This window comes from Stegastes partitus, unplaced genomic scaffold, assembly GCF_000690725.1.
Source record: "Stegastes partitus isolate 25-593 unplaced genomic scaffold, Stegastes_partitus-1.0.2 Scaffold30, whole genome shotgun sequence".
NCBI lineage: Eukaryota > Metazoa > Chordata > Actinopteri > Pomacentridae > Stegastes > Stegastes partitus.
In genome coordinates, this window is record NW_007577761.1 from 509,418 (window position 1) to 527,549 (window position 18,132).

At 43.3% G+C, this 18,132-nt stretch overlaps 1 protein-coding gene across 4 annotated transcripts in view; it reads right to left on the reverse strand.

The window, feature by feature from the left end:
• Nucleotides 1-18,132, reverse strand: part of palld (palladin, cytoskeletal associated protein) — a 70,044-nt gene that overhangs the window by 3,250 nt on the left and 48,662 nt on the right. The window contains exons 11-18 of one of the 4 annotated variants that reach the window (XM_008298948.1): nucleotides 9,490-10,164; nucleotides 8,601-8,745; nucleotides 7,477-7,578; nucleotides 5,968-6,000; nucleotides 4,827-5,048; nucleotides 3,719-3,868; nucleotides 3,300-3,388; nucleotides 1,877-2,009 (exon numbers count right to left, since the gene is read on the reverse strand). In XM_008298948.1, coding sequence (XP_008297170.1) covers nucleotides 1,877-2,009; nucleotides 3,300-3,388; nucleotides 3,719-3,868; nucleotides 4,827-5,048; nucleotides 5,968-6,000; nucleotides 7,477-7,578; nucleotides 8,601-8,745; nucleotides 9,490-10,164 — 1,549 coding nt within the window. The remainder of the gene's footprint in view (nucleotides 1-1,876; nucleotides 2,010-3,299; nucleotides 3,389-3,718; nucleotides 3,869-4,826; nucleotides 5,049-5,967; nucleotides 6,001-7,476; nucleotides 7,579-8,600; nucleotides 8,746-9,489; nucleotides 10,165-18,132) is intronic. The other 3 variants (XM_008298963.1, XM_008298954.1, XM_008298969.1) reach the window with 3 other exon arrangements.

Genomic DNA, 18,132 nt, shown 5'->3' on the forward strand with positions numbered 1-18,132 from the left:
GGGAATAAACTGCACTGAGGAAAGATTATTTCTCCTGTCTATTTGCGGAGAAACCCAACACCTGCTCTGCTGCGCCCTGCCCACCTGGAAAAATGGTGCCACCATGGAAATCACAATCCTCAGATGTATTCACAGAAATATCAAAGGAGAGAAGACGTTGCAGTGATAAGCCATCCTGGAAGGGGCCCAGTACAATATACTAAGAATGGAAACTTCTTGGAGCTACAAATGGCCAGTAAATAAATATTTGCTATAAATATCCTCGACATTAAGGGCTCCAAAGGAATAGAGGCTCTCGGTTTATTTCTGTCAAGCATAAAAAAGACAGTCTTTTTATAGTGAGTTAATTGTGGGTCTGTTTTATTTTATTACATGTACCAGCTTTCAAAGAAGGCCGTGAGCGCTCTGGGCTGCGGGGAGACGAGGTGAAGACGGAGCGGATGGAGGAAGAAAAACGAGCGGTGGGAGCGACGTGAGGGGAAATAATTGTAGAAAACCTGATCCCACTTAATCCCTGAAAAATGACACCTCTGTGTTCGCCCTGTCTGCCGTGAGCCATTCACAACACGAGGAAGTGATGAAACATCTCGTCTCCGCTAGTTTTTATATTCCCTAAAGAAGCTGGAATGCACGGAAAGGGGAACGTTTCCTTGGCAGCGGAGCCTCCCTGAAAGCAATACAGACGTTGAATTAAAGGGCGGATTTGAAATGGCTTTTCTCTATTACTATGATTAACATATTCTCTTTGGTGCGGGCATTTTCCTCTCCAGTCATGTCTTAGTTATTTTAGACCGTCTCATTCTCTTCACTCTATCATACAATAACAGAGTAGGGGGGATAATGTGTTCACCTACAGACTGTACAATAAGAACAATACATTAAATCAAAGCAGGAGTTTTGTTAGCTGAACCATACTTTCATATTAAACTTACTGTAACTAAACAGGCAAAAGGGTTAAAATCAAAATGACAGATTCTGTCATAACTTGAGCCTTGAAACCACAGTAACATTAAAGTTCATTGCTTAACATGCCATACTAGACCAAAAAACAGTCTATAATTTGTCTTTTCTTCTTTCAAGTTTTAAAAATACACTGAAGGATGCAGCACTGTCTCAAAACCAACACACGTTTTGTCAAAACTGACCAAAAACCAGTGGTATATATAGCTAATCTTTCATGCAGTAAAAGTTTGTCAGGACTTTTTAAAATTCATTTTTCCTTATTGTAGAATTCAGACTCACAACACAAACAAAAATAAATGAAATAGAAAAGGTAGACACAAAAAGACCTTTTGTAAAAAACCCCTTGGGAGCAAATCTAGTTTTTATAACTTGGTAGCACATCCATATGACGTTTTTAAAATGTCAGAAGACATCAAGACATCAATGTTTCTACCTTGAAACTGCAGTGTACCAATGATAGCCTCAAAAACAAAGATTTGGATTTTTGGGGTTCCAGACATAATGAACCAATGCTGCAACGTGGGACTTTCTGTCATTATTCTTCTTCAGAATTGGTTTCTGACTCGCACATGTCTGGATGGCTGAATGTGCCTTAATGTGAAGCATTAAGGAGTTTTAGGTGAGCTGGTGTGCTGAGCTGCAGCAATTGGGGAGGGGTGGGCGAAGAGGGAAGCAGAGAGACTTTCAATGGAAAAAAGCTTTCTAAATATGTAACTTTGATACACAAAGTCAAGTATTTAGAGGTTTAATCAACAGTGAAGATGGATTTATTCCTAACTGACCCATAACAACTGTTTTACATGGAAACTGTCTGGACTCTGGCGACACATCGACCTCCCTTCCTTCCCTGTTCTTTTTTTTTTCGTCACCACTGTGTTAACGCAGGTTACATTAGAGGTGTGTCTGTGTTTACCTTGCAGTCCATCCGGCACAGTCGGCCCTCCTGAACGATGAGGTCACCGGGCGCCTGTAGGAAGTGAGGGCGGAAGTGACGCTCCTGGATGTTATCGTTCTCATCACCGCTGTCTCTGGACCTGGACCTGGGCCTGACAGGGAGAGCGAAACGAACAGGGATTAAAATTCAAACTACGGATTGATGTGGATTTCATTTTTTTTGCCTTGAGAGTTCTTGCCGCTTTGAATTGGTGGAGAATTTTATTAGAGAATAACAAATAACAAACTGTTACTTTTTGTTTGTTGAATGTTAAACTCCCACTGGAGCATGGAACTGGAATGCTTTTTAGGGATACAAACAGATGACAAATAAAAAGGAAAACCTGACCGCTTAATTATTCTCATAAGGGTAGTTTTGACTCTTTTGTGCTGTGGGGGACATTTTTCTGGCATGGTTTGGGTCTACTTGTCCCTTGCACATCCACAGGGCACGACCAGTAACTGATTGGTTTTTGTGATAATAAAAACAATGTGAATCATTCGCTCTGGTCATGGCATCATCAAAACAATAAATGAGGGAATGCCTTTTAATAGAATGGTGTTTATCACGTTAGCAGAGTTCAGAGAATCAACGGCAAGGCGGGACATTGTGACCCAACACCTCACTGAGACACTTTATGTCGGTTTTTCCTTTAATTTGTCACCTGTCTGTGTTTTCTGACAGAGAACACGTATCATTTGTATGTAAGGCTCCTTTTGAAATATTTCAAAAACAACCCTTTAAAACCCCTCCAGTCTTCTTTCCCCATACTCATTTCCCCTTTCATAGACATAATATCAACCCTCCACTTGCTATTTTGTGACCTATGAGAGTCTCCTTAAGCCCCGTACAGCAGGTCAGGACCCATAGGTGCTGCTCTGATTCTGCCCTACAACAACAATGACATCACCACCCTGCCTGCATGTCGGCCAAGTAGGGAAATAAAGACACCAGGTTGGAGACACTGATTGTTATCTCTGTCTCTCTTCTCGCTCAAAACATCCCTGTGGTCTTGTCTAATCGGGGAGTGTTCATCTAGATAGCAGCCTGCAGGTGGTTTTTATGTTCCGTAAGCTGCCATTTGAGTGTCTGTGATCATCTGTGGATTTTTCAAAACTCCAGGCCTGCATGAATGCACACTGTATATACAAGGTCATTAGAGCAATGGAAAACAGAACACCGCAAAACAGGTGTTCCCTCTCATTAACACCAAGCTTCACTTCCCTGAGCGCACAGAACAAAATGTGATTCAGCTCGTGGCAAACATTTGCGTAAATAGAAGCTTCTTGGAACATTTCACAGTCGAATCTCGAGCACAGAAGTCGTGCAGATGGTGAGCGGCCTGCAACACATGTTCTAACTGGCAGATTTAGTTCTGTCTCTTCATTTGGTGGAGCCTCACCTGCGCATGTGTCCAGGCGCCGAGCGTTGGCTTCGTCCTCGCTGGTTCACCGCCTGGACCATCATCCTGCCAGTGCAGCTCACTCTGCCCTGTGAGGGGAAGACAGAAAGAAATAGAGCCAATGAGGTGATGACACAAGCAGGAGTCTGACTGAGGAGGAGGAAATAAAGTGTGAGTGTTGGAGCTGGAAAAAGCTGTTAGAAAGCCTGTACAACATGAACTTTTGACCCTCATGAGGGTTTTGGTGATTTCCTCTCTCATTCAACGCCCTCTTCCTCTTCAGGCTGGAGAACATTATCTTCATGTGCATTATTCACCCGCTAATGAGCACCGACATCTACTACAGGTTGCCAAACATGCATGTGTGCCTTATAAAGACAGAGAAGGCTCTAATGTGTTATGTCATGTTTTCAGCTCACCTCAGGGTTTCCTGCCAAGATGGTGTAGTTGCCGTCGTCATCCAGTGAGGCTGCAGCGGTGTGCAGAGAGCAGGTTCCATCCGGGTCTCGGCTGATCCGGTAGTGTTCGCTCCTCTTGGAGATCTGCTTGCCATCTTTAAACCAGTAGACCTGTGGCACAAGGTGAGAAAATAATTATGATTTAGGTTTTGATATTAAAAATTAGTGGGCAACTTTCTTTTGCTTTAAAAACTTTCCATGAGCAGATACTTTTTTTTTTTTAAATTGAAAGTCCCTTTTAGGTCATTGATAAATTCTTTAGAAACTCATCTCTATGTATCACAATTACATATTTATGAGTTTGTTTCCATGAAAATAATCACTTTTTGCCTTAAAATGGCTTATGTAACTCTACATCGTTTCTTTCTCTAGAGTGTGCAACATTTAATCAATTAAATCGACTAGATGTCAGCTAATGAGATTAATCACCAGCTATTTTAGTGATGGTTTTTTTTGGTTTAAGTATTTTTTATGGGGTTTTTTTAAAGACTGATGGACATTTTTTCACCATTTTTGACATTTTATCAATCAAGAAAATAGTCAATAGATCAATAAACTTTCAAAATAACTGTTAGTTGCCATTTTGGAGTAATCCAGCTGTATGTGTTTGAAGTGGAAACAGATTCTGAAGCAGAATAATGATTGGAAAAGTCCCACCTTGCAAACTGACAAAAGTGGTTCAAGGTAGAAATGCCCAGTTGTGGTGTTAACAAGGTACAAACATATATATTGCATTTGTTTTAATGCGATGCTGTGTGGCTCTTTTGCTTCTGTGTCACTTCTTTTCTTTTTTCATTGTGGAACCTGTCATCACCGCGTCATTAAAGCGCCCAGTGGCAGGCAGGCAGCTCAGGCCAATGTGTGTTCTTGCGAAGGGCCTCTCCTTATCACAACATGGAGCATATGTACAGTATCTACACCCTCCATCATCAACATCACACATCAGCAACTCCCCACGCACGCAAGCCCAGCCGTCATAAACGCTTAAAATTACATAACATACATCTACAAAAAATAAATCAATTGCAGAGGTGTTGACATTCTTTCGGTCACATGTCGACCCTCCTACCTTTGGTTTGGGGTCTCCGTTGACCTTGCAGGAGAAGGTGACTGGCATGCCTTCGAAGACTTTGTAGTGTTTGAGCTTCTGGTCGAAGGACGGCGCCACCCCCCGGCCGGCCGAGTCCTCGTCGTGCTGAACGTCGTCGTCTGACTCCTCCACCGGAGAACGCTCCAGACGAAACTCAATCTCGCTGATCAGACGCTGCTCAAAGCTGGACACTTTGTATTCCTAAAAATCCAGACAGAGGAAGATTTAGAGAAAGTCTATTGAGAGTGGTTTGTGAGATCACACGGCGGTGGCAAGCAGATTTAAAAGTGTGCAGAAAGCTAGCAATAACAGCCCGAGTCCTTTTTTTTTTCAACATACTCATCAACCTGTCTTCATTGTCACCCAAACTACCAGCTTTCCTACAATTTCCTAATTCTGTTCACCCAGATGAGCCACTCCTCCTTCCCAACATCTTCATCAATCTCTCATCGCTGCAACCCTGCGGAGGCGCTGGGGAACATCTGCAGAGCAGCCCGGCCCAATGACACATCACACAGATAATGACAGGCCTCAGGGCACAGCTGCAGAGTTTATCCTCCACGACTCACTGTGCCGCTCACAGCGACAGCAGCGTCCCGTCCTGATCTGCTGAGCAACAATCCTCTAAAAGCACTGAGGCGGCCGGGTCTTTTCTGAAAGTAATATCGTGTTTGCTGCTCAAAAAGCTGTCAAAATATGGCAGAGTAGCACTGCAGCATGCATTGCGTGACAGCAGCAGACTAATACAATCCTGGCAAAAACCATCGTGCTGATAGGTGCTTGTGTTACAATCAAGCTTTAAACATGCCTCAGAATGTGAAAGTCATTCTGAATGATATAAAACAGTTAAAGGTGCCGCCTTTTTTCAGTCTCTTGTGATTATCAGAAACACCTGCCCGTGGACGTGGAAACTCAGTGATCAAAAACACATTCACTGTTGCTGCCTTTTGTTTGCTATTTGTTTTCTTATCACCTAATTCTCAGACCTGATCCAGCTGTGGTCAAAGGCTACACATGTGAGATTTCAGCGTGAGCTTGTATGCGCAGCTACACACAGTGACATTTTATACAGGGTGAATGGAAAAACCAGCTGGTGTCAGAAAGAGAAGGTCTCAATAACCTTTAGAGGGGAAAATTCGGATGACTTGTCTTCCTGTTGAGACAAAAAAAGAGGTTTTGTTTGTGTTTCTGCCACTGTGCGTCACACAGGTGGGGAAACAGGATTCCAGCATGTGTTTTGATCTTACCTGCACTTGAAACAGAAAATTCAGAAACACATTCCACACACAGTGTCAAAATTGGATGGAGCACGATGCATCGGCGCTAACGCATTCTCAGTCATGCAGTGATGTCAAGAGGCTTCAGCACACAGGGATGGCAGAGTTATAACAGAGTTTCATCTAAGAGTGTGGACACGACTTGTGATTTGATGTTTCTTTACTGAAGATAGCTGGTGGCTAAGCCTTCATTTGCTGTCATAAGCAGGGACCTCAGAGTAATGTTTGATGCTAACCTTCGCTTTACTGATCAAGTAAGAAGTAAAGCTTTTTTCAGCTCAAGATTTCTATCAATCACTGATCTACAAATGGTTTTACATGCTTTTGTTTATTTGTGAATGAAATATTGCAAAATGTTTAACTCGGGTGTCAGCCATGCAGGGTTTCCTCCACCATCTGCAGCTTCTCTACAACGCTGCTGTTCAACTCATTGCCAGGACAAAGAGGCTTTTGATGACGTCGTCTCTCTGTTATTTTTCGGATTGATCTTAAACTGACTGTTGAGCACTGAAATACGCTCTCTCCTAGATGCACGGCTGGTTATTTAACCTGGTATGAGCACTCTGGATCGCCATGATCTCCCAAGTCTCAGTTTGTGACAAATCCAGCTTTTGCTATTAGAGCCTCCACATGACAAAACTCAAGCTATTACATTTTATCTACATCAAATCTAACTCATTTTGCTGTTTTTACCTCCTCTGTGCTCATATCCTTTGGCATCATTCTCATTTTATCTGCCTCGTGTAGTTATATGTTTGCATTTAAGCACTATGTGAACGTTGTATATGCATTGATTACACTTTTGCAACACTATCTCTAACCATTCTAGCTCAAAAAATGAAACATATAAAAACCTAATTTATGCTTTGTCCTGACTTAAGCTGAAAAGGCTGAAAAGAAAGTTCCTCTATAAAACACACCAGAGGTGTTGCTCTCCTGCACGCCCACAGGGCCGTCAGGCGGCTCACAGTCAGACAGTGTTACTTCCCAGCATGTTTGCAGCAACACTGGCTTCTCCCAGTTTGCATAAACAGAGCTTTTTATGGAGGGCTCTGGAGGACTTTACAGTGTTTACACCCTGCCTTCATAACTCGCTCCTTAACAGTGTTTACAGTGACACTGGGTGGGGGTGATTCAACGGTATATAAAGAAAAGCCAGTGATCATGAGAAAGGAATGACACCAGAGAAGTATCGGTGGACTAAACATAAAGGGGGTCTGTGTCGTGTGCATGCACCGAGGGGATCTGTGCTGGTGTAGACATGTTGTTAAACGTTTTCCATGCCCGTGTGACTTCAGGTGTGTGTGATTGTTCCCTGCAGGTGTGTGGATCCAGGTAGAGAGCCACTGTACCTGTGTGACTGGCTCCTCCTCTGTGTCCTGTGTGTTTAAGACTGTGGCAGCGTTGTCAGCACCCAGCAGTCTGCGAGCCATCTTCTCCTCATAGGTTAACCTCTGGAAGCAGGGATTAATGGGGTCAGCGCGGGTTAGTGTGTAAGTTGCACAACACACACTTTTACACACCATCATCTAGCCACTGTATCTGAGCCTTGTGTTAATAAGGGATGTAATTAAGTCTGGAGAAAACATTTTTTGGATTTATTGGAAGCAGCATAAAACAAAAGCTTGTTTAAAACACTCCAAAACCTGATGGTGGATTTGAAAGGAACATAAAATTACACCTTTTATCAGAGCCAGAAGCTGTAAACACTGTCCAACAGTCATCTGCAACTTGCTGCTCTGTCGGAAAACTTGACCACATTTATTTTTAAGATTCTATTAGATCATCAAAATTACTTTATTTTATATGTCATTTAAAAATTTGCCAAAAATTAACTGTTATTTTAACAGATTCTGTTTAAAATTCTGTACTCCTTGAAAGAACCGTGAAGTTATTAGTCAATTAGCTGGGACCAACAGTCACATGAAAAAAATTCAGGGACTTCTCAACTGTTCATTTACACATAGCATTTAGGAGACTAGTATAGGAACAAATTGCAAGTGTACGTAATAATATACCAATTTTTTCCCAGTATCGATGACACCTGTGGGTACTTGGAAAAATATTGTCCATGTTGATTCCATTCCTTTTCCTGTTCTTGTAAAATAAATATTCAAAAAATTTCAACTATAGTTTTTTTCTTTGTTGTGATTTCTGGCATTATAACTTCAAATTTACTGCACAAAACCATTTTTTTGTTCTCTCTACTTCTATCCATCATGCTGTTTCTATAAAGGGGGAAGACCTTTATAATGCAGTGAAAAAAAATATTCCCAAAAACTACTTCAGAGAGTTAAATACACTTTTAAACGTAGTAAAACTCTTTATTTCCATGAATAGTTGTATGATATGTTGGGACACTTGTTAATCTGTGTTAATGACGTGTTACTGAACACGCTCATTCTCTAATCGCCTGCAAACACATAGTTGTTTCAGGAATTTAATGGGACACACACACACACACACATACACACACCTGTTGGCCATTGCTTATGCGTTCCTCTTTAAAGCGCAGTTTTCTCTCCAAATCCTGGATGACGGCGTCCTTGGATCCCTGGATGTCCGAGTCAGAGGCGATGCGAGGCGTCTTGGTGACTGAGGACTTCCTTGGGAACGCTTTGCTGGAGGAAGATCACAACAACAACTTGTCAGTATTACATATGGGGGGCTCCCTGCTGTTCTGTGACACACATTATCTCGACTCCTCTTTGCTCCATCTCTGGCTCCCTCACAGCCACTCTTATCTGAACGTGTCCAGCTATAGCATTCCACAGTGTGTCTTCTTATCTTTGCAGCAGGAATGCCAGGCTGAGAGGGGGAGTGCAGCGAGTGAGTGAGAGGCTGATGAAAAATTACTGGCAAAGAGCTGAAGGTGGAATGTCCTTGATGGAGGGGAGGAAAAAAGTACATTTCTCCCTCTGGGGTGGCCATCAGAGAGGGATTATCTACACAACAACAAATTTTTATCAAAATGCAAAATCAAAATCCTGCACTCTGTATCAGCTGGTGATGGATTCTGACAGAGAAATAACCAGCATCTCGGCTCGAGCACATACGCTGTGTTTATTTGCACCTTGCACTCTGAGCTCCTCTGTATATTTTCCTGCCATATGGGTACTAAGGCTCTTGCACCTTGAGGACACTTTTATGTCGGTGTGTGTGGGTTTCTGTAGTTAGCATGTTACTGCAAATATGCAGTGTAAAAATGTAAACATGTCATCTTCCATCCAGCAGAAGCAGCCAGTCGCCAGAGAGCTCGACTTGCCTGTGACACACTGTCCTGCTTGATGCTGCGTATAAAGAGCTCATAAACTCATTTACAGACTCTGTGAAGACATATTTACATGTGTGTGAGGGAGACTTACACAGTGCCGTTGCCTTTAGGAAGGCCGAGGGCGTTGATTGTAGGGCTGCTGGGTGTGGAAGGTGTGGAGGGTAACACCGAGGACAGGAAGCTGGAGGCTGGAGACGGAGGGACGGAGGAGAACGGGGAGGACATGTCCGAGTGGGCCGGAGACATGGAGACGGGTGGAGGAGGAGGAGGCGGAGGAGGAGGGAAGTCTTGGGCAGGGCCTGATGGAGAGGACAGGTTGCTGGAGCTCAGGAAGGGCGGAGGGGGAGGCGGGAAGGAAGGGGAGCTCGGGGACTCAACACTGCCAGCCTTGGTGAAGGGAGGCACGGTGACCCGGCTGAAGGGCTTGTGTGAGGTGGGGGGAGACAGGGGGGAGGACAGGCTGGACCCGGAGGAGGACTGGGTGACGTAGCCCGCCGTGGTGGGGCTCTGAGCAGCGATGAACTGCTTGGGCCGGGCGTAGTTGAAGGTGCTGGCCTGCATGGCTGCGCTGCTCTCCAGCTCCTGGAAGGAGGGAGGAGGGGGGAGAGGCGGAGATGGTGGAGCAGGTGGAGGTGCTTCCTGAAGTGGTTGCTGAGGTGGAGGCGGGACTTCCTGGTTCTGTTGCTCCTGCTGCTGCTGCCAGTTGGCTGCTTCCTGCTGCTCCAACAGAATCTGGTCCTGCAGCTGCTTCAGCTGAGACGCGTTTCTGGAAAGAAGAAGCAAAATCATGAGCCATGGAAATCAGAAACTAAAGCCTTCTAGTGAATCTTACTCACAAAACAGTTCTCCTTTCTATTCAGGGGAAGTTTTATGACAAGGTAGGAGTAAAAATGTTGCAAAATCATGCATCTGTTTTCAGTTTATGCATGACACAACAGCACACTCTCCATCCAACTGTAGTGAGAAGACAACTGGCAGAAGGATCGGCTGCCAGATGTGAGCACAGTCGTTGGAGAGTAAAAATGCCAATCAAATCACAGCTGACTGACGATGAAACCAAACCAGTGTGAAGCTGTAAATTATTAAAGCATTTTAAGGATGACATCAGCACACAGCCTGACAGTTGTCAGCAGGAGTTGAACTGTTTTTCCTCTGGAGGTGATAGCTGGGCAGGCCAGAGGCTCGAGCACAGTAGTGGTATGTGCGCAACGAGTGGGAAGGAAACCGCTGCACGAGCAGCTCGGACTGATAGTTTATCAGCCTCCAGCCTCTCACAAAGACCTGTTAAAAAACCAGACTGTTGACAATACAACTATGGAACAGGAATCAGAAGATAAGTGTAATAGCGAGGAAAACGGCTCTGTTCCTGTTGTTTGACAGTGCAGCAGTTTATTCTGAAGGACTGTTAACTGCTCAGCTCAGATGTGGTGTTTGCCTATCTGTAAAATAGGAAAAGTAAACCGCACAGTTAAAGGTGTGGCTGCTTGTATTTAAAAAGGCAGCAACATTTGCTGTGTCATTCCAAAGATGGGTCCTGACGATGAAGCACTGTGTTTTTTAGAGGTGTGGTTGTCCAATCTCGCCCCCAGCTTGGTTGATTCACTGTCTTCTCACGTCATTGCGGAGGAGAGGGAGCTTAGAAATTTTTGTAATGTCATCGACTCTGAATCTCAAGTTTTTATTGTAGCGTTGCTGACACAAACATTACACGCACCAGGAGGGTTTTCAAAGAGGACTAACTTTCAAAACCACAGCACAGAAGTGAAGTCTCAGAAGCCCAGGATCAGGAGGAGGATGTGGGCCTTTAGGAGAGGCTGAAAAGTTGTAAACCTTGAGAGTATACAGCTATGTGGATGTGAGACTGATGAGTTCTTCACAAGCAGCCTGTTCAGAATATACTGTACATCCCAGCGGTGCATGTTGTCAGGAGTCCACCAAGTTCACGTGCCCAAATCTTTTCCAGATGTTGAATAATCAGTGGACTGTTTCCACTATTTTTCATCTGTGACAATGCAGAGGAAACCCCCCCTCCCTTTAGACTCGCCCCCCCTGCACACATTTGCAAACAACACCAGCGAATATTTGACAAAACTGACAGTTGCAGTGTAGAGTAACAAACCCACCATGCAAGCCAACAGCAACATGACTGATTAGTCTGTCCTCACTGGTTATTTTGCTCATATGCTCCCTTTCAGAGGAGGCTTCACGGGCCCAAATAAATAGTCATTAATTCAAAAGCGTCCGTTGCCATCATTGAAGCTTTTCCCCACCTGGTGCTCTCCTTAAACACAATCAATTCAATGTGTCGCCCTCTTTGTATACATTTTCCTTTACATTCCCCGAAGGTCTCCTGCTCAGGCCTCCACCAAAAGAGTGCTTTTACAGGAATAGTTTGGCAGCTCGCGAGGCTTGTGGCGCTCTGCAGCGGTTTGATTCCTTTTTTGGCTGTGTTCTCGCAGGCAGAAGCACCCTGCCCGAGTGCTCCAGCAGAGAGGAAACACACTTAATTTCCTCACAGCCTCATCCCTCTCTCATACTGCCTCAGCAGGAAAAGACCTCAAAGACCTTTTCAGGGTTTACCTTCATTTTTGACACCCTCTTATGCAGAGTATTGCGTTTCCGCAGCTGGAGGAGTTTGTTCTTTCTCTTCCTTGTTTCTCAGAGCACGAGGTGGACATTATCCAGCTCTAACTAAGATAATCCCCTCGCCTTAAAAGGGGCTTTTTCCTTCCTATATAAAGTAGCAACTCCTACACAGACAGCTTCATTCATTACAAAGCCAAACTGCATCATAACGTAGTCTTAGTATCTCTTAATATGGTCAAGAAATCAAAAAAAAAGTTGCTTGTGATACACAATGAAGTCATCCATCAGCAATAAAATGAACTGATATGGCATTTGACTTCAATTTATCATAACAGCATTCTCATTTCGCCAGACTAGATTGGACTCTGACTCCTGTTAAGACATTTGCTTCATATTTTAAAGTGCACGAAAAGGTCAGCTTGTGTTATTTGCAGCTGCATGAATAGTTTCACAGCCCACTTAAGGATTTACATCAAGCAAAGGTCTGTGACCCTGCAGCAGCAGCTCTCAACGTCCAGACCGCCTTAACCACAAAGTGCATGAAAAGGCCACTACAGTATGCACGCTACGTCCCACTTTTTCATCCCAACTGTGCTCTGAAACAAGAAAAAACTCTTCTCAAACGCGACCTGTGCCTAAAAGTTAATCTTGAGAAGCAGAGCGGGCTTCCATCACTCTCTCTTATTCTTTGTCCTTGCGGTGGAGCGGAGCTGAATTAGGAGGGAAGTGTTCCTCTGTCGTCATGCCAACGGCCCTGTGTTTTGCTGTTTCTGGTCCGAGCCAACTGGCCCACAAAGCTTCGCCGAGAGAAAAACGCTCCAGCTCCTCGGTCTGTCATTCCAACTGTAACTCAGCATTACTCTCTCTCATTGCTTCTCTTTTTCTTTTTTTTCTTTCTTAGCCCTGATTTCTGCTGGTAAAAGCTGTTCCCATCTTCATCCTCAAAAATACTTTCCTTGGGTTGGATCCTGTCTGTACATTTTTTTGTTTTTTTTAGTAGGGGGGGGAAATGAGAGAAAGCGCAAAGAGGAATCTGCTCTGGGGGAACTTTATCTCTCAAGTTTCTAAAAGCTCAATAAACAGATCCCAGAACAGCCTAATTGAAGGAGTGTTTTACAGCCCGTGTGATGTATCAGTCTGCTGAACACTGCGATGTGCCAGATGCAGCGGGTCTTTACCACCAGCATGCTGCTTTAATAACTCGAGACCTCAACATGTTAAATGGCCGTGTTTACTCTGGGCTGCTTGTTTGTGCTTCCTGAAAACTAACGGCACGGGGTGCGTGAGAAACTCGTCCAGCATTCTGCTGCCTATCGAAGCGAAGCTGGGAGCCATCGGTGGGTTTATCTGTGGCGCATCTCGTTAGCTCTGCAGCTGGCTGTAAAAAACAGAGCCGCTTTATTAGTGTCGGCCAGCTGATAACAGGAAGCGAGAGAGAGGAGGTTGGGGGAAACGGGAAGTTGTTGAGTGTACATCATCAGTAATGAGGGGTTTCCTTCTGTAAACAACAACATGAGGAGAACTGAGGCTGTGGCTGTTCTCTGCAGAACGCTGTAGGTGTTTACAAACAGAAAAAGTAAGATTAGAGGCAGCAAAATGAACTCCTGTCTAAGAATTAGGAGAACCTGAAGGAACTGTGAAGATATTTAAGGCACCTTTAACTGGCTCAGTTCAGGGAAGAAGTTCCTGGAGGATCTCTTGTAGAGTTCAATGTAGAACTAACTGACACTTTAACTGTATTTACACCTTGTTTTTATTTATTTAATTTTAATTTAAATTTACCAATATTACCAATATTTACCAGTATTTCAACACACATATATATTACAATAGTTCATTTTATGACAAAGGAATAACAAGTTTGAAATGATTATTATTTCCTTATTTGAATTCAAATGTAAATAATTTTTCCAAAACTTCACTAAAACTCCGAACATATGAAGGAATTACTAAAAGATATAGTTTTTTGGCATTAAATTATGGAGCTTTTTTGAATAATATGGGAGATGTTACCTACTAAATGCAAGTTTTAGAGACTAGTTTTGCATATTTGGGCAATTGGGATCTTGTCTGACTTGCCAAGGTTCATATTTGCCTCAATGTAAAAAAAAGTTCTGTTCTGTTCTTTTTACAACCATCCACAATTTTGTTTAAAATATTCTAATGTTTGGGGGTAATAATGACTTCAGTGGAACCCTAAATCCCATTATGTTAAAAGATCTTTCTGTGAAGTTTGTTGTGTAACTTCTGCCGCTTTGGTTCCTTAATAAGCTCAAAAAGTTGCTCCACGCTGATAATGGTAAGAAACCCCAAAAAGTTCCTCGAAGCTCTTCTACTTCTATGAGTGTAAAAGAGGCTTTGGTGTGTGTTTGTATAACACCTTCGTTACTAACCTTTGTCTCAGTAACAGCACAACCTTGTCATTTGTTAATGATTTATATTGAAATGGTGAAGCCAAGCTCCTGTATCACACCTACAACACAAACACAACCTGGAGAGAACATCTGAGATCATTACAGCCGGCGCTTGACCCAAACCATGACCCGCTTCGACAAAAGAAGATTAAGTCACTGCACAAAAACAGGGTGTATAATGTTTATCTGCGCCTACACACACCTGCTTCACGGCTGCTTCTGTTGTATTCAGTCAGCAACGAGCGTTGCATCATCACTGCATTGCGTCAACATGAACTCGCCTGATGCCCTCGAGCAGGAAAATGCCGTCAATCCGACACAGTGACTGAGCTGATGTCTGAATGACTATTAGACTGTTAGTAAGATCGTCTGTCTGGGTATGTTTACAAGAGATGTCCTCTCTGACTTTCTCAGGTCAAGTTCACTGATTTCATCATCATCTCTCACTCACCTGATGTGTCATTGTCATAAATCAATAAACATTTGCTGACATCAGTCAACAGGACTTACACAGAAACAGAAAGCAGGCTGCTTAAGCATGTCAGAATCGATGGACACGTTCAGAGAATGTTTTCTTTGCTCTCAATGTACAAAATAAACCACTTGTGCATTTAAACAAGTGCAACAGGAACATGTGCATTTAGCTGCTATATACAAGTAGATATGTGTAAAAGAACACCTTTGGTTGAACTGGTTTAACTTCAAAATACAGTTATTGACACCTCATATACTAGTACGTGCCTCTGTCTCTCTCCTAACTTCCTTATTCTATTCATGTCTGCCCCCTTTTCCTTCCAAAAGAAAAAGCAGACCAGCAAAGAAACCCCTCCAGGTTTCCAGGAACATTTCAATATAACCTCACAGCCTTGTCTGACCCCCTGAAAACACACTTTTCACAATCCATCATTCGCTACTTCTTCCATGTCAGCGATTACATTCCCCATCATCCTTTGTTCTCCTGATGTCCTAAACTTATTTTCAAGCCCCTCTCCTCTCCTGGTACCTCCACCTCCTCCTCCTCCTCCTTCTTCCTCTCGTTCTCTTTGGCTCTAATTGCACACACACCACATAAAACAGAACCAGACTGTTTTCCTTCCCCCCCCCCTCTCTCTTTTTAAAGCGTAGCACAGAGCGTTTTTCTTATTCCAGCCACACCAACAGCTCACGGCTGCTCCGATCACCCGCTTTCTCGCTGCCCTACTTTTTCTTTTCTTTCTTTCACTATTATTTCGCCCCCTTTTCACTCTCTATCTGGGCTCGTATTTCATATCCGAGCATAAGAGGTGAAGAAGGCGCTCCACAATCAGTCCATCCATCCTTCCCTCTTCTCTTTCCCACTCCTCCGCCTCTGTCCAACAGTGTTTTTCTTTTTTCTTTTCTGTCTCTATAGCAGGAATGCCGAAGACATTCTTCTCTGGATTGGAGTGGGAAAGACATCGCCATCAAATGGGATTAGCAGCAGGAGTGGAAGAGGAGGAGGAGGAGGAGGAGGAAGGAAGAGTCAGAGAGGCAGAAAGTGAAGAAATCAGTGAGTTAAAAAGAGTTACAGCAGAGTAAGACATGGGCTTTCTCACCTAACAGACCCTATTGTGTTAACTAATCCATGTGACTCCACCGAAAAGCTCTGCAAACAAACCGCCACAGTCAGTTCATATCACAGACAGAGAGAAAAACTCATCTTGATGCCGCTCTTCCTCTCTTTTTTCTTTTTACTTCCATGTCTCGGTCTGAACTACCTTTCTAGAGCCTCAGGCAAATGAATGGGTATCACACTCAGCCTCCGTGTGCTCCCAGAAAACCACACACCCACTCTGACAACATATGATTTAAACATTAACATGCCGAGCCGGTGGACCAGGAGAGAAAAAAAAAAACAACTTATTCTACTTCAATCATATCTCTTCCTCGACTCTCTAATTCAAATTTAATGATAAAGTTGTGTGACTCCAGAGTCTCTTAAGTTCAAAATATAAAGAAATAGCCATAGATGCAACAATAGTTTAAATAAGTTTCTGCTATCAAAGAGAGAGATAAAAGTTTGAAAGTTGAAGAAAAGCATCCTTCTAGTTGTCTTTTATCCGTTTCCCTGTCATTTTGTCATTGCCGCTCAAGTTTGCTGGAAGTTGTCAGTTGAAGCAAGAGAAAAAGAAAAAGTTTTACCTTCAGTGTTTTGGTCTTTGGTGTGGATATTCCCCTGCAGGAGAGTGAAATTGCGTCTCAGTGCTGATCTATCAGGTATGAGCGGCATATATAGTGCTGAGCAGCCAGACAGTGACAGACGCTCAGCCTCTCTCTCTCTCTCTCTCTCTCTCTGCATGAGTCAGTCTGTCTGCAAACTCCTCCTCTTCACAGTAAAAGCCTCCCCCTTTCAGAATAAAAGAATGGAGGAACTCCTCTGTCAAGAATACGACTAGGATGACAGAACAAGTGGGACGTCCCTATCTGATTTCCCTCCACTTGTCCTTTTGTGCTCAAATTCATATTGTTTCTCGAATGATTGAGGAGAGACAGAGTCAAAGACAGATCGAAGAAATTAATCACTTGAAGTTTCGAGTGACACAAATGAGATTTGTCTATTGTAGAGTAACATTTGAAACCAGGCTTAAACTGGAAATGAAATCCACATTCTCTTCATGGCTCCACAGAAATACTATCTGCCGTTCATGTGTTAACAGAGCACAGAATGAAGCTATTATCTACCCGCCAAGCATAAGGAACATAATAGTTTCATGTAACATGTACAGGTTTGGATCTTTGGAGTCATTTCAGTAATGGACAAAGTCAATGTCAGTGTCAGTTAAGCCCGAAATTATTCATACCCATAACCAAATTTGGATTTAAAGCTAATTTATACTTTACCAATAGAATTCTTCTCACTGGAAATGGTATCAACAAGTTACAAAAGATGATAAGACACTGTGTTAGAGATGTTTGATAAAGAATTTATCTATTCTAAGCAATCAAATAGTGCTTATAATTGCTAATCAGCTTCTTGCTTGTCTCCACTGCGATTTTGTTCCACATCTCTTTGGTCTCCAGGTCTTAAGAGATGAAAGCTTTCTTGCCATCACTTTGGTCCTCAGCTCCTCCACCGTTTCTTCTTGGGATTCAGGTCTGGACTCCAACATGTTTATATTGTTTCCTTTTAAACAATATTTTTTTGGCTTTTGCCTTTATTTAGAGCAGTAGAGGGAGACAGGAAAGGGGGGGAGAAGAATGGGGACAGACCTGCAGCAAAGGGTCGTGAGCGGGATTCGAACTCACGACCACTGCATCGGGGAACTACAGCCCCTTTTCATGGGCCGCGCGCTCTACCAGGTGAGCTATAGGGGGGCCCTATATTGTTTCCTTTTAAACATCTCTTGATCACTGTATCCGTGTGTTTCAGATCCTTGTCTTGTTGGAAGGTCAAATTATACCCAAGGTCATGTTTTCCTCCAGAATTTTAATGTCGTCCTCTTCTCTAATGATGCCATTTACTGTGACAATTTTATCGGGCCCACTGGCTGAGAAACACCCCAGATCACATTCCCACCTCCATGTGTAGCCGTGGGGATCGTGTTCTCGGGATTTAAAGCTTCTCCTTTCTTTCACCAGACAAAAGCCACATCTCTGTGGCCAAACAACTACATTTTCAACTCATCCGACCACATAACTGATGACAAAAACTTTCGTCTTTGTCCAGGTGAGCTTTTGCTAAGTCTAGGTGAGCTTTCGTTTGTCTGCCTTGGAGA